Here is a 26,798-nt window from a genome sequence, read left to right on the forward strand (position 1 = left end):
GATGGATTTTTCTTTTTGGTTTGCAGTGATCTTGCAAAGCCAGTGGCTACTGAGTAATTAATGCTGGGGCTTTATTAATTTATGAAGAACAGGAAAGGGTTGGCTTGTCTGCATTGTAGCTCATTCTTCTCAAGTAACATGTTAAAAAAAATCAAGATGATGAAATATGGGAGCAATTTGTCAATTTAAACAAACATTCTTTTTATGGGCTTCCTGGAGTGATCTTGCATTACATTTCTAGGTCATATTGGGTGGTAACAAAATTAAAGAGCAAAGAAGCTTGGGTGACCTGGTGGCATTGTTGGTAATCTATGACAAATGTTGTAAGGTAGGTTTAAATGTCCTTAAAAATATTGTAGGGTTGGACATGGTGGTTCAGGTCTGTAATCCCAGTACTTTGGGAGGCCGAAGTGGGCAGATCACTTGAGCCCAGGAATTTGAGACTAGCCTGGCCAACATGGTGAAACCCGGTCTCTACTAAAAATACAAAAACTAGCCGGGAGTGGTGGTGCATGTCTGTAGTCCCAGCTACTTGGGAGGCTGAGGCAGGAGAATTGCTTGAACCTGGGAGGTAGAGGTTGCAGTGAGCCGAGATCGCGCCACTGCACTCCAGCCTGAGTGACAGAGCAAGAGTCCGTCTCAAAAACAACAACAACAACAACAACAACAACAACAACAACAGAAAATCCCTATGAGTTAGGTACTTTTGCTGTCCCATTTTCTGGGTGAGCAAACTGAGACAATGAACTTACCCAGGTTTACATAGCCACTGACTGTGGGAGCCAGGTTTCAAATCCAGGCAGCTGTACATTTTAGCTACTATTCTATGCTGACTGCCATTATATCTAGAATTTCAAGAGCATTTTCACCTGATGAGTAGAGCAAACATGTGACATTTGAGCATCACAGATTTTGGAAACTTGTCAGGGAGACTAAGAATAGTGTTTGAATGTTTTATTACGTGATGTAAATCTTAGTCAAAATAACCATTTGTAAATACATCTACTAATTTCTCTTGTAGTTGGATAAAAAGTCCTTTTCTAATGAGTGGGTTGGTATGGCTTCCTTCTTGACATGATGAGCTCATGATTTTCTGTCTTTTTAAAGTTCATGCTGACTGTCAAATGTGTACAGAGCCCCATGCTAGCTGCAGGCAGGGGAGGAGAGAGATACAACAATGAGTAAGACTTAGTTCCTGTGTTCACAGGAGTTTATGATGTATTGAGAGGAAAGAGACTGCCTATGAATAATACAAGGGCGTGGATGAATCAGGTGTGGGAGTGTGGAGAAGTGTACCATCTGGAATACAGGTGTTAAAGAAGGTACTCTTTTTTTTTTTTTTTGAGATAGGGTCTGGCTCTGTCACCCAGGCTGGAGTGAGGTGGTGTGATCTTGGCCCACTGCAACTTCCACCTCCTGGGTTCAAGTGATAGTCGTGCCTCAGCCACCTGAGTGCCTGGGATTACAGGCGAGCGCTACCACGCCTGGCTAACTTTAGTATTTCTAGTAGAGATGGGGTTGTGCCATGTTGGCTAGGCTGGTCTTAAACTCCTGGTCTCAAGAGATCTACCTGCCTCAGCCTCCCAAAGTACTGAGATTACAGGTATGAGCCACCAAGCCTGGCCAGGAAGGTACCATTTCTAAATGTCAAATCAGCAGGATCCCAATCTGATGTTCTTCATGTGCCATAGATAAAATTAAAAAAAAAAATTTACTGAGAGCCTAGTTTGTGTCAGGTCATGTGCTAAAAAACTACTTTGAATTTTTAAAAAACACACCGTGGGTACTTAGTTTTCAAGTATCAGGAAGGTTTAAAATGTAGTGAAACTAGAGGTAATTTTTTAAAAAGATAGAATGTGGCCTCCTGAGGAGCTTGCATATCTGATTGATGCTGGCACTGGGCCATACTGATGCACTGCCAAGTGACACTCTGTTGTAAGCATGGACTAAAGACGGTGGTAATTAACAGTGCTGGCGCTGCTATATTAAGTACGTGAGTATAATAGGCCATGCTTATGCTGTTTCTAAAAGAGAAGGAGAACATAGAAAGTGTATTTATTAAGAGCTGTCTGCTTCCTTAGGAGTTTTTCTCTACTACCAAAACTTGAGATTGACTTTCAAAAACAAGACATAAATTTGACCATTACCAGGGCCCACTATTACTGGTGGATTCTTATATATTTATGATGGTGAAGATTAAAGTGAATGTAAATTACCAGATATGCTGCCTTTTGAAATGCTGAGGCCTATAGTGACTGACATACCGTTAAATTCCTCTTATCCCCGAATATCTGTCACCTGTGTAATTCAGGAGACATGTACGTTCCTTTTCATGTAGATGCTGATGTGATTTGAAATCCCTTTACGTTCACTCCTCTATAATTCAACCACAGCCGAATGTTCTGTTAACCTTTATCTTTAGAACACAGTAAGGGAAAACATTAGATAATTCTGTTAAATGTTTCTTTTGAGTAAATTTTTTAGTATTGACTTTTGAAATACGATGCCAATTCTTTTTACACAGATCTTAGTTTTACTCGTGGGAGTTAACCTGCTTAGTATGACTTGTTGGCTCACATTTTTTTCTTTCTGTTTCTCTGAACTGCCTTGAACATAAGTTTCATTTGAAGAAATAAAATTCCCAGCTACTTTATGGTGTTTCTAGAAAAAGCAATAACAGAAAAGTATATGTGAAAGCAGGAATTATGAAGTTTAGCTATTAAAAAAGACGTTTTCAAAGGGAGGTTCTGTGAAGAATCCTGAGACTCTGCTTTCATTTTTAAAATTAAACATTAAATTTATCGCAAAGTAAGACTACTGTAGCAGCACCTCATTGCATTGGAATATGACAAATGTATCCGTAGAGAAACCATGAGGAAATAAATTCATGAAAAAACTCATAAAGCATTTAGTATTATATGCATATATACAATCATGCATAAATATATTTTTTAAACTTTCATATTTCAGATGATGACTTGGGTTCAGCTTTACTACATGAACTTTTTTTTTTTCTTTTGAGACGGAGTCTCGCCTGTCTCCCGGGCTGGAGTGCAGTGGCCGGATCTCAGCTCACTGCAAGCTCCGCCTCCCGGGTTTACGACATTCTGCTGCCTCAGCCTCCCGAGTAGCTGGGACTACAGGCTCCCGCCACCTCGCCTGGCTAGCTTTTTGTATTTTTTAGTAGAGACGGGGTTTCACCGTGTTAGCCAGGATGGTCTCGAACTCCTGACCTCGTGATCCGCCCGTCTCGGCCTCCCAAAGTGCTGGGATTACAGGCTTGAGTCACCGCGCCCGGCTATTACATGAACTTCTTCTAATACTTGTCCTGGACTCTTAAACAATGAGAGTAACGATGTAAAGATAATGTAAGATTCTTTTTTTTTCTTTTTTGAGACAGAGTCTTACTCTGTCACCAAGGCTGCAGTATGGTGACGTGATCATGGCTCACTGCAGCCTCGACCTCCTGGGCTCAGGTGATCCTCCCAAGTAGCTGGTACTGTAGCCATGTACCACCACGCCTGGCCAATTTTTTTGGTAGATTTTGTAGAGACAGCGTTTTGTCATGTTGCTGAGGTTAAGATTAGTAATAAATACATGAAAATTTGATTTGTTCAGAATAGTCTTTTTTTTTTTTTTTTGAGATGAAGTCTTGCTCTGGTGCTCAGGCTGGAGTGCAGCAGTGCTATCTTGGCTTGCTGCAACCTCCGTCTCCTGGTTCAAGTGATTCCTGTGCCTCAGCCTCCCAAGTAGCAGGGATTATGGGCATGTACCACCACGCCTGGCTAATTTTTGTATTTTTAGTAGAGATGGGGGTTCACCATGTTGGCCAGGCTGGTCTCGAACTCCTGACTTCAGGTGATCTACCTGCCTTGGCCTCCCAAAGTGCTGGGATTACAGGCATGAGCCCCGGCATCTGGGCCCAGAATACTCTTTTTAAGTCAAGAGCGTGTAATAACTTGTAGAAATATTCTTAATGAGGACTGACAGCAAAAGGATTTCTTTCTTTAAATTTCAGTTTATCTGAAAACACAGCAACTCAAACTGTATTGTCCAAGCATTGCCATTGGCCAACATTTATACTGGATTGAGGAATTCTAAGAGTAATAAGACTGTCTGAATATCAGTTAAATTGGTCTCAGAGAATACTAGGGTTGGAAGCTGCTCTACTTGTATTGCTAGTCCGGCCTCACCTCATTTTAAATGTCCTTTCACAGCATCCCCAACTGCTGGGCTTGCAGCCTTTGCCTGAGAACTCCAAAGGAGAGGACATTTATGATCTCCTGAGGCTGGATGTTATATTACAGTCACAGCATTCTTTTTTTCCTTTCTTTTCTCTTTCTCTTCTCTCCTATTCTCTCCTCTCCTGTCCTCTTTTCTTTTCTCTTTTCTTTTCTTTTTCCCTCCCTCCCTCCCTCCCTCCCTCCCTGCCTCCCTCCCTCCCTGCCTCCCTCCCTCCCTCCCTCCCTCCCTCCCTCCCTCCCTTCCTTCCTTCCTTCCTTCCTTCCTTCCTTCCTTCCTTCCTTCCTTCCTTCCTTCCTTCCTTCCTTCTTTCTTTTCTCAGGGTGTTGATCTGTCACCAAGGCTGGAGTACAGTAGTGTGATCAGGGCACACTGCAACCTTGAAATCATAGGCTCTCAAGTAATCCTCCTGCCTCAGCCCCCCGAGTAGCTGGGACTATAGGTGTGAGCCACCATGCCCAACACAGCATTCTGAAATTTTGCTGACATCTGCCTCACCATAGCTCCCACTTAGCAGTTCTAACTTAGCCCTTTGGAGCAAACACAAAACTAATTTCACAATTTCTACCAAGTGAGTGAGGGCACCAGAGGAGTATGAGGCGAGGACCTCAGTGGGGTATCCTGGCCAGTCAGACTCACCCTGTGGGTCAGGTCTGGGTCCTGTGCTGGGCAGACTTCTGGGATGACTGCTCACAGCACCATTTTGGCCTCTAGTACAGCAACAACAAACACTAATCAAAGGACAGTATTGAGCTCCTGCTTTGTGCCATGACTTTCATTATGTCATTTAATTCTCACCGTTAACTCAAATATCATTCATTCTAAAGATGAGGAAACTGAAACCCAGACATTAAATAACTTGCTCAAGGACATAGAGGGAGCAAGTACTGGCATGAGAATTCTAACCTTTGTCTGCCGCATTGCCTCCTGGAGGGTCTCACCTGTGTCCCTTCACACGTCTCCTCATTGGCCCACACATTCTACATTGTTTCTTCTGAACTCAGCCTGGAGAGCGAAGGCTTCCAGACCTGTCAAACCAACATTATTGTTAATTCTAATCTCTCTCCTGTTCCTGGTACTTCTCTCTTCTCATCGCCAAAATTAAGCATATTACATTCAAGGGCATCACCCTTCTCCTGTCTAGAGATACATTTCTAAGTCAAACAAATCTACCTCAATAGATATGAGAAACTTCTCCTTTCACACCTCTCCTCAACGGGGTCAAAAGAATCTTAGGGCCTGGCACATGGCTCATGCCTGTAATCCCAGCACTTTGGGAGGCCGAGGTGGGCGCATCATTTGAGGTCAAGAGTTAGAGACCAGACTGGCTAACATAGTGAAAACCCATCTCTACTAAAAATACAAAAATTAGCCAGGCATGGTGGTGTGCACCTGTAATCCTAGCTACTCAAGAGGGTGAGGCACGAGAATCACTTGAACCCAGGAGGTGGAGGTTGCAGTGAGCCAAGATCCCACCACTGTACTCCAGCCTGGGCAACAGAGCGAGACTCTGTCAAAAAACAGACAGACAAACAAACAAACAGAATCTTAGAATGGCTTGGTGTAAGGTTGGGGAATCCCAGATAAATGGTTCATCATGACCAGGTTAAACAGTTATTTCATCTTCTGCAGTGATGAGTGTGAATCTTCCAGTTGTATTCCTGATGTGGAACTAAAGAGCTGAATACCATAACTGTAAGAAGAGCATACATGAACTTTGTCCTTGGCCTGTTTTCAGGTGAAATTTAATAGCTCAATGAAATGGAGCTCTGGGAAAACATTGCCATATATTTAATACTTAAGATGTAGCAAGAATGCTATCTCTCCAGTTATTCACATAGTATTTTAAAGGACCTTTCACATAGGCCTTGTGTCCTTGTCACTCTTTTTTTTTTTTTTTTTTTTTTTTCTGAGACAGAGTCTCGTGCTGTTACCAGGCTGGAATGTAGTGGCGCAATCCTGGCTCAGTGCAACCTCTGCCTCCCTGGTTCAAGCAATTCTCCTGCTTCAGACTCCCAAGTAGCTGGGATTACAGGCATGTGCGACCACCCCAGGCTAATATTTGTATTTTTAGTAGAGATGGGGTTTCACCATGTTGGCCAGGATGATCTTGATCTCCTGACCCCGTGATCTGCCTGCCTCGGCCTCCCAAAGTGCTGGGATTACAGGCGTGAGCCACTGCGCTCTGCCAACTGTAAACTCTTTGAGGGTAGAGTATGTACTGTGTTCATAATTGTGTCTCTCATAGTTCTTAGTACAGTGCCTTTCCCACCGCATCTGATTAATGATTTTTTCATGAATAAATGAATAAAAGAAATATAAGGATGTCTTTATATGGTCAATGTCAATCTAGCTCAATTAGTAGTGAGTCAGTTTCAGTCATTTTGAAGCAAGAAAATACTTAACAGGAAATACCAGGACAAGAAGAAGAATATGATGATTTCTAAAATCTTTGGTTAATTATGCATCTGAGGTTACATGGATCTGGCAGCAGAGTTGTAAGTACATTTCCATATGACATTCTGAGTGTGATTGGTGTTGGAATTTTTAAATCCTCTCTGTTCCATGCTTCACAGAATTCTTTCTCTAAAATTAACAGAATACAAAAGCTATACCTGATTGTCTTAAAGGATGCCTGTATTTAAATAGAGAAATTATTTTTATGACTAAGATAAGAAAATCATATAAATAGAAAATGTCCCATGTAGGTAATGTGATCTGTCAAATAATTTTACAGTTTTTTTCTTCCCCCTCAGTTTCCTCCTGCTGCCCTGCCCCTGCATCTGTCATGAGGGAGAAACTGTTACAATGCTCATAGTGTGTGGACTCTGTCTTGGATAATGAGTTGAAGGAACTACTTTTTTTTTTTTTTTTTTTTTTTGAGATGGAGTCTCACTCTGTCACCCAGGCTGCAGTGCAATGGCATGATCTCCGCTCACTGCAAGCTCTGCCTCCCAGGTTCAAGCGAGTCTCCTGCCTCAGCCTCCCAAGTAGCTGAGATTACAGGCGTGTGCTGCCACACCCAGCTAATTTTTGAATTTTTAGTAGAGACGATGTTTCACCATGTTGGCCAGGCTGGTCAGCCTCCTGAAGTGCTGAGATTATAGGTGTGAGCCACTGCACTCGGCCTTGAAGGAACTACTTGTTAAGTCTCTACTTTTAGTAGGTCTGAGGAAAGTGTTAACTTCTTATGGAAGTGGCCACAGATCTTGTCTGTTTAGGAGACGCCACTTTCACTATTCAGGAGCCGTTCACACATGTTAAAAAAATTGTGTGATGAGGAGAGAGGAGGAAGAGTGGCTTTTATGCCACCAGACCCCCACTCTTTTTATTATCACAGGTGCAAAGTGTCCCCATCTCCTGCCCAATGGGAGACACCACTAGATCTGGTGGTCTGATGAGATCTCCTCTGATGCTCAGCTTGTGTGCTCATCAGCACCTGCCAGGGAACTCCACAGCTGTACAGATGAGTTCCAGGCCCACTTCCCCAGAGCAGGCTGGCTCCCTGTGGTCTCTCTCTCCTCACAGCAGGCTTCCAGGGCCTTTTCTCTTGGTAATTGTCAGTTCCTGAAGATAAGCACGTAGGCCCTTTTTACTTTTAGACTTTACTGTTAAACAAAAAATAGCAGCATTAGGAAATCACAAGTCTCAGACCCACTTCCCATTCTGGAAGCCCCTCGGGATGTAGTTTTTAATTCCTTGTGTTGGGCTTTCTTTTCTTACTGACTTCTTCCCCCTTCTCCCATTAAAGGAAAAATTCGCTCTCAAGGAAACCTCATTCCCAGCACGTAGGCCTGAAGATGCAGGGTATGGCGAATGGTTCATACTTTTTTGTTTCAGCCTGGGCGCTCACATCTGTGGGGGATGTCCTCAGGTTATTAGCTCTGAGACATTTGGGAGGCATTTCCTCAAAGCTTTCATTTTCTTTAGCAATCCAAATAACATTATCTCATCCAGTGTGAAGTGTTCATTGAGCCTTCCTTCCCCTAAATTCAGCATAAGTCATAACCATTCTAGACTGTGACAGTGTATAATTTGCCCAAATGTGAATTCACTATTAGTTTGATTGGTAAAAATTGCTTGATTAGTAAAGAATGATGGTAAATTGGCCTGGCTCCTGAGATTCTCTGGCAAAGTCCATGCTGGCTTGAGTTCTCTGTAAGTTGACTTTAGATGACATCTTTCACGTTTGGAAAACTATTCCGGACATGAAATAAGAAACTGTGAGTCACACAATCAACATAATACTAGGCTTGGGCCATGGCTGCTTTTAGAGTATTGTGTTTTAGTGCTCATTTAATTACTTGTTTGCTATAAAAGTTGGCAGTCCTGACTTTCCTCTTCAATGTAAACAAAATAATATTGTCTAATTCCTTTGCTACTTATTGCCATCATAGCAGAAACTCTTAAATTTTATTTTAAAAACAGAGTTAGATTTTCCTCGTAATAGATCTAAAAGAGGTGAAATTGAATGTTCCTTTTGCAAGCAAACAAGCTTCTGTCACTACTAGTAAGAAAAATATTATAACTAAAGAAGAATCTAAAGAGAGGTCTTTTTATCCGTCATGACACTTGGGTGCGTTGACAGCCTAGAGTCTAGATGTCAGCTTTGGCAGTCTGGAAATTTGGTATCTTCAGGTTACTGACTGCTGAGTGAACTCAGGGGTATTGACTGCTATTAACTGGTCAGTATATTCTCTGGACTGCAGCAGAGTCTATATGGGAAATCAAATGACAATCCAAAGTTTGCTTGGTGAGCATGATGTCACAGCCAAAGGGAGTTGGATGGTCTGAGTGGCATGTGTCACAGCCCTAGGGGCAGAATGTCCTCCTCTCCACTCCAGAGACAGTGTTGTAGAGCAGAGCTGATTGCTTGTCCTCTTGGCTTGCCTAGTGATGGAAACTGAGCATGAATAGCCTCTCTTGTTAAAATAGAACACAAAACCCTCTAAGGTTTGAGCATGTGAGAGGTCTGGAAGACGCGACTGTGCATGCAGTTACCAACTTGTCCTCCTGGATTTTCCCTCTCCTGCCAGTTCCTTCTCTTTGCCTTTGGGTATTCATCACCATCTTCAGCCCCAGGATATATTGTACCCTCTAAAAAACTGGTCAAAGGGAAGCATCAGACCTCTTGCTATGGTTCTCAGTACAGCTGAGATAGGCTGCAACAACCAATGAGTGTCTCATTAAAATTAATAGAAAGCTGAAGGATACAAACATGTACCAAAACTGTAAAAAGTTGATGGTTGATGGAGAATAAATTTCTGTACCGGAGCTCGCAGCAAAAGGTTGGGAAATCTAAGCCAAGCAATTAGTTATGACCAAGTTAAACAATGACTTCATTTTCTAAAGTGATGCCTTTTCAAAGAGTACTGCCCTTTTGAAAGCATCTTTACCTCTGCCAGGCAGCTACAACTGAATAGCTTGCATGTCCTTTATTAGCCTGCTTTACTTTTGCAGATGGCTCATCTCATTTTTAACAGATTCTTACACAGCTCATTCTTAGGGTTGCACCATTTCTCACATTGTCCTCAAATTCTGAGAAGAGTCATAAGAATGCCTTCTTTTTCTGGCTTGTTTAGGCTATCTTTATGAAGGCATTTAAAGATATTCAATATTGTTTATAATCAATAGCAGCATTTTTTTTTTCTTTTGATACAGGGTCTTGCTTTTTCACCCAGGCTGGAGTGCAGTGGCCCATCATAGCTAACTGTAACCTTGAATTCCTGGGTTCAAGCGATCCTCCTGCCTCAGCCTCTCAAGTAGCTAGGACTACAGGCACACACTACCACACCTGGCTAAATTATTTTATTTTTGCAGAAACAGGGTCTTGCTATTTTGCCCGGACTTGTCTTGAACTACTGGCTTCAAGTGATTGTCCCACCTTGGCCTCCCAAATCACTGGGATTACAGACCTGACCTGACCCAGCAATTGTTTTTTGTTTTTGTTTTTATTTCTGAGGCAGGGTCTCACTGTTACCCAGGCTGGAGTGCAGTGGTGTGATAATGGCTCATTGCAGCCTTGACTTCCCTGGCCTCAGGTGATCCTCCCACCTCAGCCCCTTGAGTAGCTGGGACTACAGGTGTGTGCCATCATGCCCAGCTAATTTTTGTAGCTTTTTTTTTTTGTAGAGATGGGGTTTCACCATGTTGTCCAGGCTCAGCCACTGTTTTTCAAGTTCAAATGGTTTCATTTTCGGCCAATAGGAAGGAGCCTATTTATGTGAGTCTTGTGTCCTTTTGACTTGACCCCATTAATTGTGAAACATTTCCTGTCTTTTTGAGGTCATCAAAATGTTTCAGGGTCATCTTGTACTTTTTCTGACCCAAACCTGGAATCAGTCACTCCTCAAAGGAGCCTTAGTTCCTTTGAGTGGGAAATGGTTTTTAGAGACCATAACCTGGGTGCTGGGAGTGTTCATTGCTGCTGAGTTGTCCTTACTTCTAAACCTAGTCAATGGCTGTATATATATATTTTTGAAAAGAAAAAAAAATGAGTTCATACTAGTGTTTCCCATGTAAATATATTATTGTAATATTTTAAAGAAAACTTAATTACTTTGGTTGTACACTTATATTTTCTGTTACACTGAAAACATCTTGGCTCCATTTGATATTAGCATAATTATTTATTTGCTTTATCCTGTAGTTGATTTAAGAATTTAAGAAATATGAATATTATTAAGAATACTACTGAATGAAATGTAAAATTTCTTTGCAGTTTTATTTGCTCTGGGAATATGTACCACTGTTGATGTACAGTCATAGTAGTGTATTCTATGTCAACTTAAGAGAGAGAATTATTTTTTTCTGTGTTCTTATGCTATCAGTGGGATAGTCCATTAGATTGATTTGTTTCCATTAATTTTCAATTATTAGAGTTTTCTTTTACAATTTAAAAATACTTTATTCATTTATAGTCAGGGACTAGGTCTGTTGCTCAGGCTAGAATGCAGGGGTGCAATCATAGCTCACTGCAGCTTTGAACTCCTGGTTTCAAGCCATCCTCCTGCCTTGATCTCCCAAAGTCCTAGGATTACAGGTGTGAGCCACTGTAACTGGACTATTTTATGTATTTTCAAAATTTATTTTTATTTTTATGTTTTTTTAAGACATGGGGGTCTCACTGTGTTGCCCAAGCTGGCCTTAAACTCTTGGGCCTAAGCAATTTTCCCACCTCAGCCTGCCAAGTAGCTGGGACTATAGGCATGCTGCTCCATCATCCTGGGTTTTTTAAAAAAAATTTAATTTGTTAATATTATGTTATTCCAGAGCCAAAACTGCAGAAGGCACATCAAGAGAGGACTCAGTTTTCCGTTCTTGTCTCCTCCACGATGTTCCTTCTCCCATACAAGTTTCTAATTTGTTTTTTGGTTTATCTATCTAATGTTTCTTTTTATAAATATTAGCAAACACAAATACTTTTATATCTTCCCCCCACACCCTTTCTTTCATCCATTTTAATGGTAAATATTCCATTGGTGAATATTACTGTTTGAGAATGACTTTTTTTTTTTTTTTTTTTTAACCATAATGATGGGCAGTAGTTCAGAACTACTGAAGTCTGGCTGGAGAGATGAGGAACTATTACTTTTTAATACTGCTTGAAATGGGAACACTTTTTTCTGGAAGCCCATTTTTCTAAAAGAAACAATCATGTTTTTTCTTCATTTTCTCCGCGCCTCTAATCTGACAGGAAATAATTCAACGCATTTCGGGCTGAAGCATGTGCCTTGCTGCCTGTGGTTGGGTCACCGTCCCTTCTGAGGCTGCTCGGAGGAGGGAGAGGACATTTGCCTTCGCGGGTGTTCTGCCCCTGAGACTGACGCTCCTTGGTGCTCTCTCTGTTCCCTCCCAGATCTTGGGAGAAGCGCGGACATCTCTGTTTCTGCTTTTGGTCCCCGAATGCAGTTGCTCGTCCACCGGCCCCCTGTTTCTGGCGCTCCTGGGCGCGGGGGAGCTGGGGCCGCCCCGCCTGCGCACGGCGGTGCCGGGATTGGGGGCGGGCGCGCCGCCTCCGTCTCCCGCGTGCTCGCTCTTTCGCTCACTCGCTCCCGCCGTCCCCGCCTTGAGCGATCTCCTGCCTCAGCCTTGCAGGCTCCGCACTGCAGATGCCGGCGGCTTCCCTGTGCTCGGCGGCTCCCGCGGTGCCCCGCAAGTCCCCGTGACCCTCCAGCATCGGCTGTGCGCTCCCTGCTCCCAAGGGCCGGTCAGCCGCGGACACTCACCCAGCTCCGCGAGCGCAGCCGCTCAGCCGGTGAGGCAGCGGGGACCGAGACGGACGGTGGCCGCGCCAGAGCCTGGGGCGCTCCCGGATGCGGCAGGACAAGCTGACCGGGTCTCTGAGGCGCGGGGGGAGATGCCTGAAGCGGCAGGGCGGCGGCGTGGGCACCATACTGAGCAATGTGCTCAAGAAGCGCAGCTGCATTTCCCGAACCGCGCCCCGGCTGCTCTGCACCCTGGAGCCGGGTGAGGACCCAGGGCTGCAGATGGGGCGCTGGAAAGTAGCGCTGGGGCTGCCCGCGCTTCTGTCTTAGCCTGACTCCGTCTAGGCCGGGGAGCACCGGGGAGAGTCCGCTTGCCACCCGGTGCTGGGCACTGCGTTGGCACCTGCAGGGCGCAATCGGTCTGGAAGGGCAGAGGGCAGATGGGGGCCTGGGCGGGGCAGCGGCCTCCCCAGGCACGGAGAACCCTCTTTTTCCACCCACTGCCCGCGGACCCCCACCCTGCGGCCTATGCGCTCGGCCTTCTCCGCGTGGCGGGGAAGTGCGGGTGGCTGCCCGGGCCATCAGAGGCCGCACCACCTATTGTGTTCCAGGCTCGCAGGAAGCCAGACCTTGAGAGAGGTGGGGGCGGAGAGAGGCACAGGTTTGACACTGGAGGTCGGAAGGGGAAGGCAGTGACTGCAAAGGCAAAATTGGGTGTTATTTTCCCAAGCGTCCCTTCAGCGTGAGTGCCGGGGTCAGCTTGAACTGGAGCCTGTAATTTGTGAGTGTGGGTGGGGAGCAGCAGGAGATCCTTTTCATAGGTGAGGTCTGGGAACGAGCCTGGCCGTGCTAGGCAAGGCCCTTCCTGCCGTCAGCCTGTGTTTACCCATCCCTGCTTCTCCAGGCTGCATAACTCCGCGTCTGCTCTATCGCCAGGCATCCCTCCCCGGGATTTTAAGATCCCAGCCCTAGCGCGGGCTCCTGGGCACGGAGGTTTCTGGCAAGGAGTGGCCGCAGAGAGAGTTGGCTGTACTCTCACTGGTGCTTGGCGCTCACCTGTTCCCTGGAGTGGCACCAGCTGGGCTCCAGGCGGGTTGGCGGTCTCTGGTCCCCACCCCCCAGCGCCTTGGGGACCTGCTGTAGTGCCGCAGGAGAATCGAGGCGCCGAGTCCCAAAGGGTGGGATGCGGCTCTGCCTTTCCCAACCTCGTGGTTTCTTTGTTTTTCTCCCCTAGGAAGTATCTAGTTGCAGAGGCTGTAGTCTTTCTTCACCATCTTCCTTTACCTCTTTTTTTTTTTTTTTTTTTTAAATCTCCTTCCCACGTTAAAAGTAAACGTTTTGTGTTTCTGAATCCGGAATAGCCGTGATTATCAGATGAAACATAAACCTTTTCTCTGCCCGTATTCTGTTAGAAGAAAAGGGGGGTGAAAGTGACCTGGTTTAAGCTTTTGCATGCAGGCGGCGAATCAATTTCAGTTAAATCCTCTTGCTCATTTTTGATCATGAGAGGATAGTTGTGGTTTTGGCCAACTAACCCCTACTGGGTTTCACTATGGGAAGGCAATCGGCCTGATGCCCAGCAGGTGCCCCGGAAAAGTTAGAAGAGCACATTGGTCAGACATACAGGGAATCCTTGTAGTGCGGCAAGAATGTCAGCGCGGGACCAAATTTCCTGGTCTTTGTTATCAAGCAAACGTCATGAATATAGGCTCCTCCATTCAGCACCTCGCGTCTGGACAGCAACCTCACTTCTAGGTCTTGTTTCAACGTGCCTTAAAGTGTGCGCTGGGCTGGAAACACTCCTGTGGCCATTGTATCACCGTTCTACGTTTGGGCAGGACTTCGTTTAAACCACCTCAGAGAGAGGCGGATCCATGGGGTACTTAATATTCCTTCGGAGAAAAAAAAACTTACCTGTCCAGGCAGAGTATGGTTATGGCCCTGAAGCTTTAAAAAGAAATATCAAGGCATAGATTGGATGCCTGGGATTCTCTGTCACAGCTTACTTTGGAAACCTAGGACCCGACTCATGCATTTACAGTGCTCTTCCAGGGTTCCAAGAAGAATACCTACATACTGTCATGGGCTTGCAAAAATCAGCTACATCTCTTTCCAGCTTCTTGACTTCACATATACATATTTTTTAAAAGACCAGTCTGCTTGCTTACTTACTATTATTTCATAAATTCCAAAGATTGTTCCTATTCATACCAACCTCTAAGAAGTGGAAGTTGTGGAGAAGTTTTCAGTACACCTAATCTGCTATCAACAGTCTTAGAAACAAAAATGCCATCATTTGATTTTTGCAATTTGTAAAATTTAACGTTATTGATAATATTTGGCATTTCTTGGTCCTTGAACTTTTGAGCAATAATTCCTTTAAAAAGTGGGGCTGGATGCAGTGGCTCATGCCTGTAATCCTAGCACTTTAGGAGGCTGAGGCAGGTGGATCGCTTGAGGTCAGGAGTTTCAGACCACCCTGACCAACATGACGAACCCCTCTTCTACAAAAAATACAAAAATAAGCTGTGCGGGGTGGCACGTGCCTATAATCCCAGCTATTTGGGAGGCTGAGATGGGAGGATTGCTTGAGCCTAGGAGTCCAAGGCTGCATTGTGCTATGACTGTGCCTGTGAATAGCCACTATACTTCAGCCTGGGTGATATATTGAGACTCTGTCTCTTAAAAAGAAGAAAAGGAATTGAGACTGAGATAGGTTAGATAAATTGTTTCAGTCTAGGAACCAAGTCGAATGGAGGACTGTGTGACTCCAAGCTTGCGGTAACATTTTTTTGTTTTTGTTTTTGTGGTACTCCAGGCATCTATGTAAACCACCATCATGTGTAGTAAGGCACATTCTATTGCTGTAGGTATTTTCCTATTTTAAGAATCAATATGCTTACCTTTTAGCAAAATTGACTAAAATTTAGTAAAGATACATACTTTAAAAAAATTTGTGATGATTCAGCAGAATCAAGCTTTTACTTGTATTTTTGATATAACTTGTTATAGTCTCCAAAAATAACATCTATTATGTATTTCTCTTTCAGGAGTTGATACCAAGTTGAAATTCACTCTTGAGCCATCTTTAGGTCAAAATGGTTTTCAGCAGGTAACTTTGGTTTTGAAAAGACTCTTCTTTTGGGGGTACCAACAGGGCAGGCACATTGAGATATATTCTCAAAGTGGAAATAATGTGTTCTTTGAAATGAATATGAAGACTAGTCACTTCAAAAATATTTCGGGTAAAGTAGCCTTTGAGCTACAAGTGACCTGGGTTTATATTTGCAATGACAAATTTTGCACTTTCTATTAATGGTACATGTGTGAAAAAAATTTAGAGTGAATAAATTTCACACCTGTACCATAATGTCTATTATTCTGAACCCCATAACATATATTTTGGCTTATTAACCAGAGCTTCCCAGCCATTTTGTGTGTACTGCAAAGGGGTCACAGATGTGTTAAGGGTGCCCAAGGGATGGGATGTGGCACAGTAATAGCCATGGACTGATCAATTCTGTCTGAAAGAAGCTTTGACTGTTTACCTCATTGTGCTGTGCAAATTTCAATGCATTCTGTGAATGTCAAGATGGGAAAAAGATTGTAAAGTGCTTATCTAGGTCACTGTGATCACCTCCTGGGATTTCTTCTTTGTTCCTAGTGGTACGATGCTCTCAAGGCAGTTGCCAGGCTATCCACAGGAATACCAAAGGAATGGAGGAGAAAGGTAAGGGGGACTCATAGGGCTAGAATACAGAAGGATCATCTCTGCCCTTCTTTAAAGCCTCTGGAATGTCAAAAATATATTCTAGGTTTAGTTACTTGAAAACCTGTCTTGATTATTCATTCATGCAGTAAATAATTATTGATTATTCTGTGCCAAGTAATGTTCTAGGTACTAGGGATAGAGCAGTGGAAAAAAACAGACCAAAGTTTTTTGTCCTCATGGAGCTTACAATGAATAAAATATAAAGTATGTCAGATGGTAATAAGTGCCATGGATAAAAATGTAGAGAGAAATAAAGAGCGTTTAGGAGAAAAGGGGTAAGGAGGTGGAATTTTAAATCGCAAGGTGACATTTGAATAGGCCCCTGAAGGAGGTGAGAAGCCAGCCATGCAACTACCTGGGAGGAGATACTCCAGGCAGAGGGAACAGCCAACGCAAGCACCCTCAGCCCTTAGGTGGGAGCATCTCGCATCTGGGTTGTATTCAAGCAAAGATGGGATGGGGCGGGGTGGGGCGGGGCTGGGGCACAGTGAACAAAGGGGGAAGAAATAGGAGAGGGAGTCATAGAGGTAATGTGGTGGGTTGAGGGGGTGGCAGATCATGGAGAATCTGGGAGGCCACCACAGGTCTTGGGCTTTTGCTCCGTGTGAGCTAGGAAGCACTGGGAAGTTTTGAGCAGGGGAGTGACATGATGAATGGGCTACTCTGGGTACTGACTTGAGAATATGAGAGACAAGGGCTGAAATAGGGAGACCAGTAGGAGACTTGCAGTAGCTCAGGCAACAGATACATCAGGGTTGTGGTAGTGGAGATGGAGATCCTAGATATATTTCGAAGACTGAGCTCACATGAATTCCTGTTGGACTGAATATAAGGTATAAAAGGGATGTCAAAGATGACTTCAAGATTTTGGCCTGAGTGATTGGGAGGTAGAATTACTGTTTACTCAGATGGGAGGAGCAGGCGTATGTATGTCTGTAGGGTGGATGGTGGAGTAAGTGATTGGTTTTGGATCTATTAAGGTTGAGATGCCTATTAGATATCTAATTTGAAGATATCAAGTGAGCATTTGGATATATGCTTCTGAGGTTAGGAGAGAAGTCTGGCCAGATATATGAATCAATGTTTATTCCTGCTAAATCATGTTTAGATACCAAAACTTGAAATACATGCTTAGGATATTGATTTATAAGCCTAATCTTTGTATTTCTAGAATTTGAAAATGGAGGGTTCCTCAAAATATTCATAAAAATGACATTATGAAATACAACTTTCAGAAACAGATTTTCTGGATAAAATAATCAAAGGAGTAAAAATATCCAGTGGCTCTTTTTAAAAACTTATTCATTATGGGAGCCCATCTGTCAGTTTTGTGTATGTGCGTGAGAGGGATGGTTTAAAGGCAGAAGCCACTCCATGGTGAAAAAAAGCCCCATTCACCATGAGTGACCAGATGGCTCTTGCCCAAGTATGGAGAGCAATTGAGAGTCAAGTAAAATAAGCTTATGAGATTATACAGGTTATTCAATGAACAGAAATAAAATTTGAAAATCTTCTTGATTTGTCTTCCTAACAGTATCCCTAATGCCTGGATTGCTGCTTGACACATAGTAGGAACTCAACAAATATTTATTGAAAGAGTAAATGAAAGGCTCTAAATGGTACAAATCAGTAAAGCAAAAATTTCCGTGAAGCTCTTGTAGATTTCTACTTATGAGCAAAAGCTGGTCTAGGGGACACTTCCCATTTTCTTGTTGAATGCAATAACTACTTTCTAATAAAGTTGAAATTATATATTCTACTTTGGCATTCTCCTTTGTCTATGTAATATTTTAGGTTTGGTTGACCTTGGCAGATCATTATTTGCACAGTATAGCCATTGACTGGGACAAAACCATGCGCTTCACTTTCAATGAAAGGAGTAATCCTGATGATGACTCCATGGGAATTCAGATAGTCAAGGTAATGCCCCTGAACTTGGCCTGTCATCCTAATACAGAAGAAAGACTCTAAGAACCAGTTGCTTTTTGGACAGAGGATCGAATGATCTCTACCTTCTGGTTTGAATATCTGCATATTTTCTGCCTTCTCATTTCATTGGCTTTTCCATGGGGAACCTTGACAATGTGTTGTCTGCATAAATTTAAATGTTACCAGTAAGAAGAAAATGTTTGCGAATGAACTTTCACTCATATTCAACTTATTAATCTTCCTCACACTATAGGAAGGACCCTTTATCATGGCTCAATAATGCCGACTGGATTTTTATATAAAAGTCACTGATTGAAAAAGTTAGTTAAGTATATTTCATATGAGAATCATTTGGTTCTTATTAGGGTCTTTCATAGTTTCTTAACTGCCCATTTCTAAAGACAGGTTCAGAGGTGGGGTCTACTTCCAACCAAATACTTGTGGGTTCAAGCCAGCTGTGTAGGCAGTGGCTTGCTTACCTGGATTATTACAGTTGAACAGAGCCTGGTGCTAAAAGCCAAGGATACTGATTCTGTTTGATCCCAGTATTATCCTCTTACATAAGGCTCTAGAACATGGTTTTTGATTTTATATGAGTACATTACAGTGTGATACTAAGCTGGGGTTTTAAAAGGAAAGTTGTTTCATCCAAATTTTGGCCACCTCAAGATGGCTAATGTTTTGGCATATTTGGAGATTTTTTTAAAGGAGGAAGTACTAACTAAAATCAGCTACTTTCTGTTCTAACTTCGTCTGTTTCAGACAAATGCTAAAAAAGTTATGCAATTTTACATTGTGTACTAAAAAGCCTTTGCATTATTCACATTTAAGCTATATATTTGGAATTTTAGAATATGTTTCACAGAGATGAAGTATCTCATATTTGAAATGTTTCCTTTTTGTCTAACTGGTGAATTAAGGCAATGCACTTTTTGTAACAATCATCTTATTAAGAGGATCTTTTGTTTTCTCATTGAAGTGAATCTTATGTCAGTTAATGACTTCAGCTCTTGAAAATTATAGTCCCTGCTTAGTAATTAAATTATAGATATTGCCTTCATTAAAGCATATCAAGTATTTCTGTCTTTCTTATATAAATTCATAAAATAATTTGAATAGAATGATTTTTCTCTCTATAATCACATTTTTTGCTATTTTGATTTCACTCCTTTATGTTATTTAGAGTTTTGATAGCTAAATATTATACTTTATTTGTAGAAAGGAAGAATGTTACCCTCATACGTGTATTGTGATGGCTATTGTTTTATCTGAGAAATATTATTAAAACAAATTATCAATTTATATGAAATTATAATGTAATTATTATTAATTCTGAGCTACTTTTTGTGGTAATCCTGGAAACATTTTAAGTTGAAAATTTGCCTGACTGAAATTCCCCTTGCAAATCTCTCTTAAACAGCATATTACAAAATATTATGAAAAAGAAAGCTAAAAATGCATTTTGGCTCATATGTATAACAACATACACATTTTTGAAAAATAAAATTTATGTTGATAATTTGATTCTGTTTATTGAGTCAAAAAATAAGGTTTATTTTGAAATAATATTAGGAGTTGTGTTTTTGAAAATGTTGTTTCCCTTCCATTTTAGGACCTTCACCGCACAGGGTGTAGTTCTTACTGTGGCCAGGAGGCTGAGCAGGACAGGGTTGTGTTGAAGCGGGTGCTACTGGCCTATGCCCGATGGAACAAAACTGTTGGGTACTGCCAAGGCTTTAACATCCTGGCTGCACTAATTCTGGAAGTGATGGAAGGCAATGAAGGGGACGCCCTGAAAGTGAGTAGCAGGCTCTAACAAAGGCAATGGACATTCTTCTGAGAGTGAGAAATTGGAACTATAATCTCTCTTCCTTGATGTCTCATCCTTTTCCAAGGTGTTTGTCACTCCTTTGTAATGACCTATGATAGCATTTCCTCCAGGTTGGAGTCATGTCAAGTGACAGACTTATGTAGCTGCCAACTGTGAGGCAAATTGTTATGTGTTTAGTATCATTTATAAGACAACATATTTTAAAGCAAGTTAAATATTAATTGTATTGGTTATTCATTACTATTCAACAAATTAGCTGCTTAAAACAGCAAACATGTATTATCTTACAGCTTCTTTGCGTCAGAAATCTAGGCATAGCCTAACTGCCTCAAGGACACATTGCTGTGGCTGTTAAACTGTTGGTTGGCGTTGTGGTCTCATCTAAAGGCTCATTTGGGGGTGGGCATTGGCTTTCAAGTTTGTTTATGTAGTTGTTGGCAAGATTTAATTCCTCAGGCTGTTGGACTGAGGCTCCAGTTCCTTGCTGGCTGTTGACTGGAGGCCTTTTATAGTTCCTTGCCATGTGGGCCTCTCCATCTCCCAACCCAGTGGCTGGCACCCCCAAAATGAGCAAGAGAGTAAAAGATAGTGAGCAAGGCAAAAGAATTTAAGTTCCAGATTTGTAGCCAAACATCAGAAGTGACATCCCACTATATTTCCGTGTTCTGTTCTTTAGAAATCAGTCACCAGGTTCAGCTCATAGTCAAGGGGAAGGGCTCATACAAGGGTGTGACTGTATTGTGTTAGAACTGCCTCCCACACCAGTTATGCTTCATTCTGATTGGATTGCTTTATTGGGCTGCTTTACTCTTTCATATTTGGAGCAAGATATGGAGGAGTTGGATTGAGAGTGAGTGTCTATGGAAAGTGTTTGCATGGAGAAGCATTATGGAATTGACTTACATTAATATCTTTTAATCTTTGATGCCTAGGACCTTTATTAGTTAAATTTTAAAAATGTGTTGAGATGGGGCACTAGTGATTTAAGCTCATTGGTTTGCATGTGAGTCAGTGAGTCACCAGAAATAGAGTGCTTATGAGAAACGAAACATTTTAAATGTGGAGGCTAATGCCTATTTGCTTAAGGCAATGTGGGGTTACTAATTCATGTTTGAACCTTTAAACTGCTCTTGACTGCAATGCTTTGTGATGTATGAGATAGATACTTAGTCTTCGTGTTCAAGAACCACCCCTGCCATAACCCTACTCCCAACAACTTGTGTTTGACTATGGTTAATACCTTATTGATGCTGTCAATCACTGATTAATGTGATGTGGAAAAATAAACAAATGTTCCTCTTGGTTTTATACATATCATGGTGGACAAGTTATAAATCCAGCTTGACATGATCTAAATCTGTGTTCAACCTCTCACTTTTTCCATTGATGTATTTAAGGAAGCAGCTTTGAAGTTACTTGTTCATCACAAAGGCACGGGTAGGAGAGGGAGGAAGGCAGTGACAAATACATGACTTTAAGATGTTTTTTATTAAGAAGGAATTTTGTTTACTCAGTCTGTCAGCTTTCATCAGTTTTTTTCCAGATGTAATTGGTATGACTATAAAATGGGAATTTTCTTTAGAGCAATTGGAATAAGTGAATCAAGTTAGGGGTGGGATGGAGACGTCCAAGGAAGGAAGTGTACATCCCAATCAAATTATGAAAGGGCTCAGTAATACTTGAGAAACTAGAAATTAAAAACTCACTTACAAATATGGATTAAAGATGAGAAACTGAATATTTCAGCCCCCACGAAAAAGAGCTCCATGCAATGAGATGATGTGATCATCCTTTAAGAGTGTATAGATCTTGTGTTTAGACATTTAATACGCAGAGGAAGGTTGGCTTCATGAAGAAACACTTCTGATGTCGAGGAAAATATTGTATGTCTGTTTTTCCAGCATAGACTCTACAAGTCATAATTACTAGGGAAATATATAGTTTATTAGAAATAGGTGAACCATTTTTTCCTGCTATTAGCACTTAAGTTTTTACTTAGCAAATCTTTTATTTTTGTTAAAAATTCAGAGCTCTCCCATTATTTAGCCAAATCTTTTTTTTTTGTTTTGGAGACAGAGTCTTGCTCTGTCACCCAGGCTGGAGTGCAGTGGCATGATCTTGGCTCACTGCAACCTCCGCCTTCCAGGTTCAAGCAATTCTCCTGCCTCAGCCTCCCGAGTAGTTGGGATTACAGGTACACGCCACCACACCAAGCGAATTTTTGTGTTTTTAGTAGAAATGGGGTTTCACCATGTTGGCCAGACTGGTCTCAAACTCCTGACCTCAGGTGATCCTCCTGCCTCAGCCTCCCAAAGTGCTGGGGTTGCAGGCGTGAGCCACTGTGCCTGGCTTTTTTTTTTTTTGGATCTAAGAGTTGACCTTGGAAATACAGTGGTGGGTGCTTTGAGTGAGCTGGCTCTATGTCTTCACATCAGACATTGAGATGCCTTCAGATAGAGAATTTCACTGTCACAGGAATTAGTATGATCATTGAAGATTTTTTTTTTGCTTGTTTTCACGTAATTTTGAGGAATCATAATTTCTCAATAAAAACCAAATATCTTTCTTGGCACTACGTATCTTATCCTTAGATGAAAAATACAATAGTTGTCAGTGTATGACCTTTACGTCTGCATTCATGATCCTGTAAATTCCTCTAATTCTGATCCATAGAGTGCTAGGTTCCTGCAAGGGTACTCCGCCATGCTGAAACTTGCTCTCCTCATCAGCTGCTGCCTCCCAGAACCTCCTCTCCCCACAAAGACAGAATTTACTCCTTTTCTTGTTGCTGAGCTCCTATTTCCAAGATGATGTTACATTTACCTGGTAAATTTTATCCTAACATAAGAAGGCTAAGGCCCAGTGGGTCTGGCCACCTTATAACAAAGGAGAAGGTCCTCCTCGAGAGCATGCCCCTGCCCTACTGACTCGTTCAAAACTATGACCCTGAAAAGTAGAAATTATAAGCTGAGGAGGAGGGAAAAATGGGCCCTTGGCAGGGCAGGGAGATTTTTTTTGGGCGGGGGGTGGTGGGTGGAAATAGAGTTTTACAGTATCCTGAATGTCAAAATGTGAGATAGCTACTGTTCTACCAACATAGAGCCCGTTATGTATATAGAGCCAGTTATGATTTTGTTCTTAATTTTGTTTTTCTGGTGCTTTGGGGAAGGAGCTGGTCTTTTAGGGAGTGGGTCAGGTACAGCATGCCAGACCTTTTAAGAATGAAGCCGCCTGAATTAGCACCTGGATACTCTTCAGAGAACTGCAAACAAAGAAAGTGGAGGTAGTGATTCAATGCTATTATAACTCTGAAAATATCTGACTTCTCCAATTCCACTGTACAAATGAACCTAAACATTGAATGGAAATACATGGTTCCCGCTATTTTTGTTGGTAAGAGTTTGGTGGGAAAGAACCAGGGATTGACTTACAGACCTCATGTGTGTTTGGCTGGGTCATTCTAGAGGTTCTTGACATATTAGGAAAGGTAATACAAGTAGAAAAATCAAAATGAAAATAGCAATTTGAAGAACTTCTATAACAACCTTATGAAAGAAATACAGATTTTGAAAAGTACTATTTGTTCAAACAAAGCATAGTTGCATTTTCCCAGGAAGTGGACAAAAAACCAACATGAGTTGCTCTAATAGCCCAGGTCGATGATGAGTAAGTCTTGAGAGCTGCTTCTGTGGGGGTGTTTTATGATAGGCCTGCTCTTAGTTTTCATGTTGAGGTTGTAAAACTGTGCTGACACCAAGGAGCCAATGCTGAGGCTCTGCTGGCTGCTGCACAAGCTTGGGCTTTGTCATTTTTCAGAATGATGCTAAGGGTTGCATAATCACAGCTACTTATGGGCCGAACTCAGGTCTAGCAGCCCATCTAGAAATTTCAGACAGCAGCAGACTTGAGGTCTGAGTTGCTTAGATGATTATGCCACATGCTCCCTAGCCAGGCTGTAGGAGAGCCTTGTAAATCTGGAACATTTCGTACTGATGCATTTAAGGATAGTGTGCTTTGGCTAACAGCGTTTTATCTATTTGAATACTTATTTTCTCTTTAGGACATGTTGGGATCCCAGTTTTTACAAAGCAGTCTTAAGCTTTATCTTTTTTTCTTTAGATTATGATTTACCTTATTGATAAGGTACTTCCCGAAAGCTATTTTGTCAATAATCTCCGGGCATTGTCTGTGGATATGGCTGTCTTCAGAGACCTTTTAAGAATGAAGCTGCCGGAATTATCTCAGCACCTGGATACTCTTCAGCGAACTGCAAACAAAGAAAGTGGAGGTAGGATTCAATGCTCTTGTAACTGAAAATATTTGTCTTCTCTGATTCCACTGTACAAATGAGTCTAAACATTGAATGGAAATATATATTTCCAGGTATTATAAGAGCTTGGTGTAATGAAACAGATTTTTAGAGAATGAAAACAAAACTGAAAATAACAAAAGGCCACATGTTGAACCTCTAACTGGTCATAGTTAGGAAGTCAGTCAAGAGCCTAATACTAGTACCAGATCAACAACTGAAATGATGTACTCTGGATGGAGTACCACGTACACATCTTACTATCTAGTTAAACTGCTCTAAGCTGGCACCAAACTTGCAGGAGTCTTTAAAACTGAGCTACAGGTACAATTTAGTACAAACTGGTTTTACCTGAACCATTGAGATTATGAAAGAGTAGCTAAGAGCCACTGCTATCTAGTGGGCATGATCCAGTTTTTGGAAGTATCTGAGCTCATAGCTGTCATTATACGCACTGCTTATACTTCCCTGGCTGTGTGTACAGAATAGTCAGGAGTTTGTTGTGTTTCCTCCAAGCCAGTGGTCCCCAACCTTTTTGGCACCAGGGACCGGTTTCAGGGAAGATAGTTTTTCCACAGACCAGGGCTTGGGGGATGGTTTCAGGATAATTCAAGCACATTACATTTATTGTGTACTTTATATATATTATTATTACATTGTAATACATAATGAAATAATTACACAACTCACTGTAATGTGGGATCAGTGGGAGCCCTGAGCTTGTTTTCTTGCAACTAGATGGTCCCACCTGGGGGTAATGGGAGACAGTGATGGATCATCAGGCATTAGATTCTCATAAGGAGCATGAAACCTGGATCCCTCACATGCACAGTTCACAACAGGCCTTGTGTTCCTATGAGAATCTAATGGTGCTGCTGATCTGACAGGAGGCAGAGCTGAGGTGGTGAGCAATGGGGAGTGGCTGTAAATACAGATGAAGTTTTGCTTGCTGCTCACCTCCTGCTGTGTGACCTGGTTCCTAGCAGGCCACAGACCCAGAGATACCTGAGTATCTCTAGGCATTTCCTTCTAAGCCATTTGAATAATCTCATTTAACTTGGCTCTGCAGTATAACTGTGTGGATTTTATAATGCTTCCGGATAGGCCAATCTTCCCTGTCCCCTAGTCAAGACTCACTTTAGTGAGCTACATGTTTTTACCCAAGTGCCTTGCACTTGGCTGTGAGGAACAACCTCAGATTCTAGTCTGTGAACAAAGATACTCCCATTGTTCATAGGTAAGGAGGAAGAAAATGAATATAGGAAAACAGACATCTTTTTGTTTACACTTAGGTAATTGTACATATTGGCTATAATTTGGAGGGAGGATCGCTCTACATATTTGAATTTTTTTTTTTTTTTTTTTTTTTTTTTGAGACAGAGTCTTGCTCTGTCACCCAGGCTGGAGTATAGTGGCCGGATCTCAGCTCACTGCAAGCTCCGCCTCCTGGGTTCACGCCATTCTCCTGCCTCAGCCTCCCGAGTAGCTGGGACTACAGGCGCCCGCCACCTTGCCCGGCTAGTTTTTTGTATTTTTAGTAGAGACGGGGTTTCACCATGTTAGCCAGGATGGTCTCGATCTCCTGACCTCGTGATCCGCCCGTCTCGGCCTCCCAAAGTGCTGGGATTACAGGCTTGAGCCACCGCGCCCGGCCTTTGAATTTTTATATCACATAAAAATACATACTGATCACATAAAGTAAGAGAGAGTACTATGTTTTTAATAAATTCAGAAATTTCAAAATTGGCTGGACCCCAGATCTTTAGTTGGAAATACTTTTAAATGTAATGTTTATTCTCTATTTTGGGATTTGCCAACTATCTTTCTGTTAATGATTTCTAGTTTAACTCCACTGTGGTCTGAGAACTATGTATAACTTAAGAAGTTGATAGATAATTTATAGTGAGCAATTTTATTCTTATCAAAGCAGCATTTGAATGTAAGTGGGCATTATATGATTTCGAAAATCTGATGGCTTTTGCTTTTGAGAGACTGAAATCCTTTCTTTTTCTTCTATTTTTGGTGAGGAAAACTTTTTCCTTAATTTTCAGCTCACTACAATAGGCAGAGCCAAAGTAAGTTTTAGATTAAGATTTCTGAAGTATTGTAAATATTTTGTGAAGTTCATATTTATAAAGCATACCTGTATTTTTCCAGAAACATGGCAGGAAAAATAGGAAGAAAGAACAAGAGTTTAGAAATATGAGGAAATCAGTCAGGAGATACAACACATCTGAGTGGACATGGAAGACTAGAAAAGGGTATCTGCATATGTGGCCAGTCATCAGTTCTGAAGGAATTGAATGTGTTTGTTTTGTTTCAGGTGGATATGAGCCCCCACTTACAAATGTCTTCACGATGCAGTGGTTTCTGACTCTCTTTGCCACGTGCCTCCCTAATCAGACCGTTTTAAAGATCTGGGATTCAGTCTTCTTTGAAGGTTCAGAAATCATCCTAAGGGTGTCGCTGGCCATCTGGGCAAAATTAGGAGAGTAAGTGAGTTCCACA

General features: G+C 42.0%; 1 protein-coding gene across 3 annotated transcripts in view; it reads left to right on the top strand.

Annotated features, from left to right (window-relative positions):
* TBC1D30 (TBC1 domain family member 30) overlaps positions 1–26,798 on the top strand; it is a 111,803-nt gene that overhangs the window by 44,846 nt on the left and 40,159 nt on the right. For 2 of the 3 annotated variants that reach the window (XM_077954679.1, XM_028829698.2), the window contains exons 3-8: positions 15,500–15,561; positions 16,114–16,179; positions 18,016–18,141; positions 19,763–19,948; positions 24,101–24,269; positions 26,614–26,782. In XM_077954679.1, coding sequence (XP_077810805.1) covers positions 15,500–15,561; positions 16,114–16,179; positions 18,016–18,141; positions 19,763–19,948; positions 24,101–24,269; positions 26,614–26,782 — 778 coding nt within the window. Of the gene's footprint in view, positions 1–12,542; positions 12,712–15,499; positions 15,562–16,113; positions 16,180–18,015; positions 18,142–19,762; positions 19,949–24,100; positions 24,270–26,613; positions 26,783–26,798 lie in introns of those variants that run through there. The other variant, XM_001116946.5, reaches the window with a different exon arrangement.

This window comes from Macaca mulatta, chromosome 11, assembly GCF_049350105.2.
Source record: "Macaca mulatta isolate MMU2019108-1 chromosome 11, T2T-MMU8v2.0, whole genome shotgun sequence".
NCBI lineage: Eukaryota > Metazoa > Chordata > Mammalia > Primates > Cercopithecidae > Macaca > Macaca mulatta.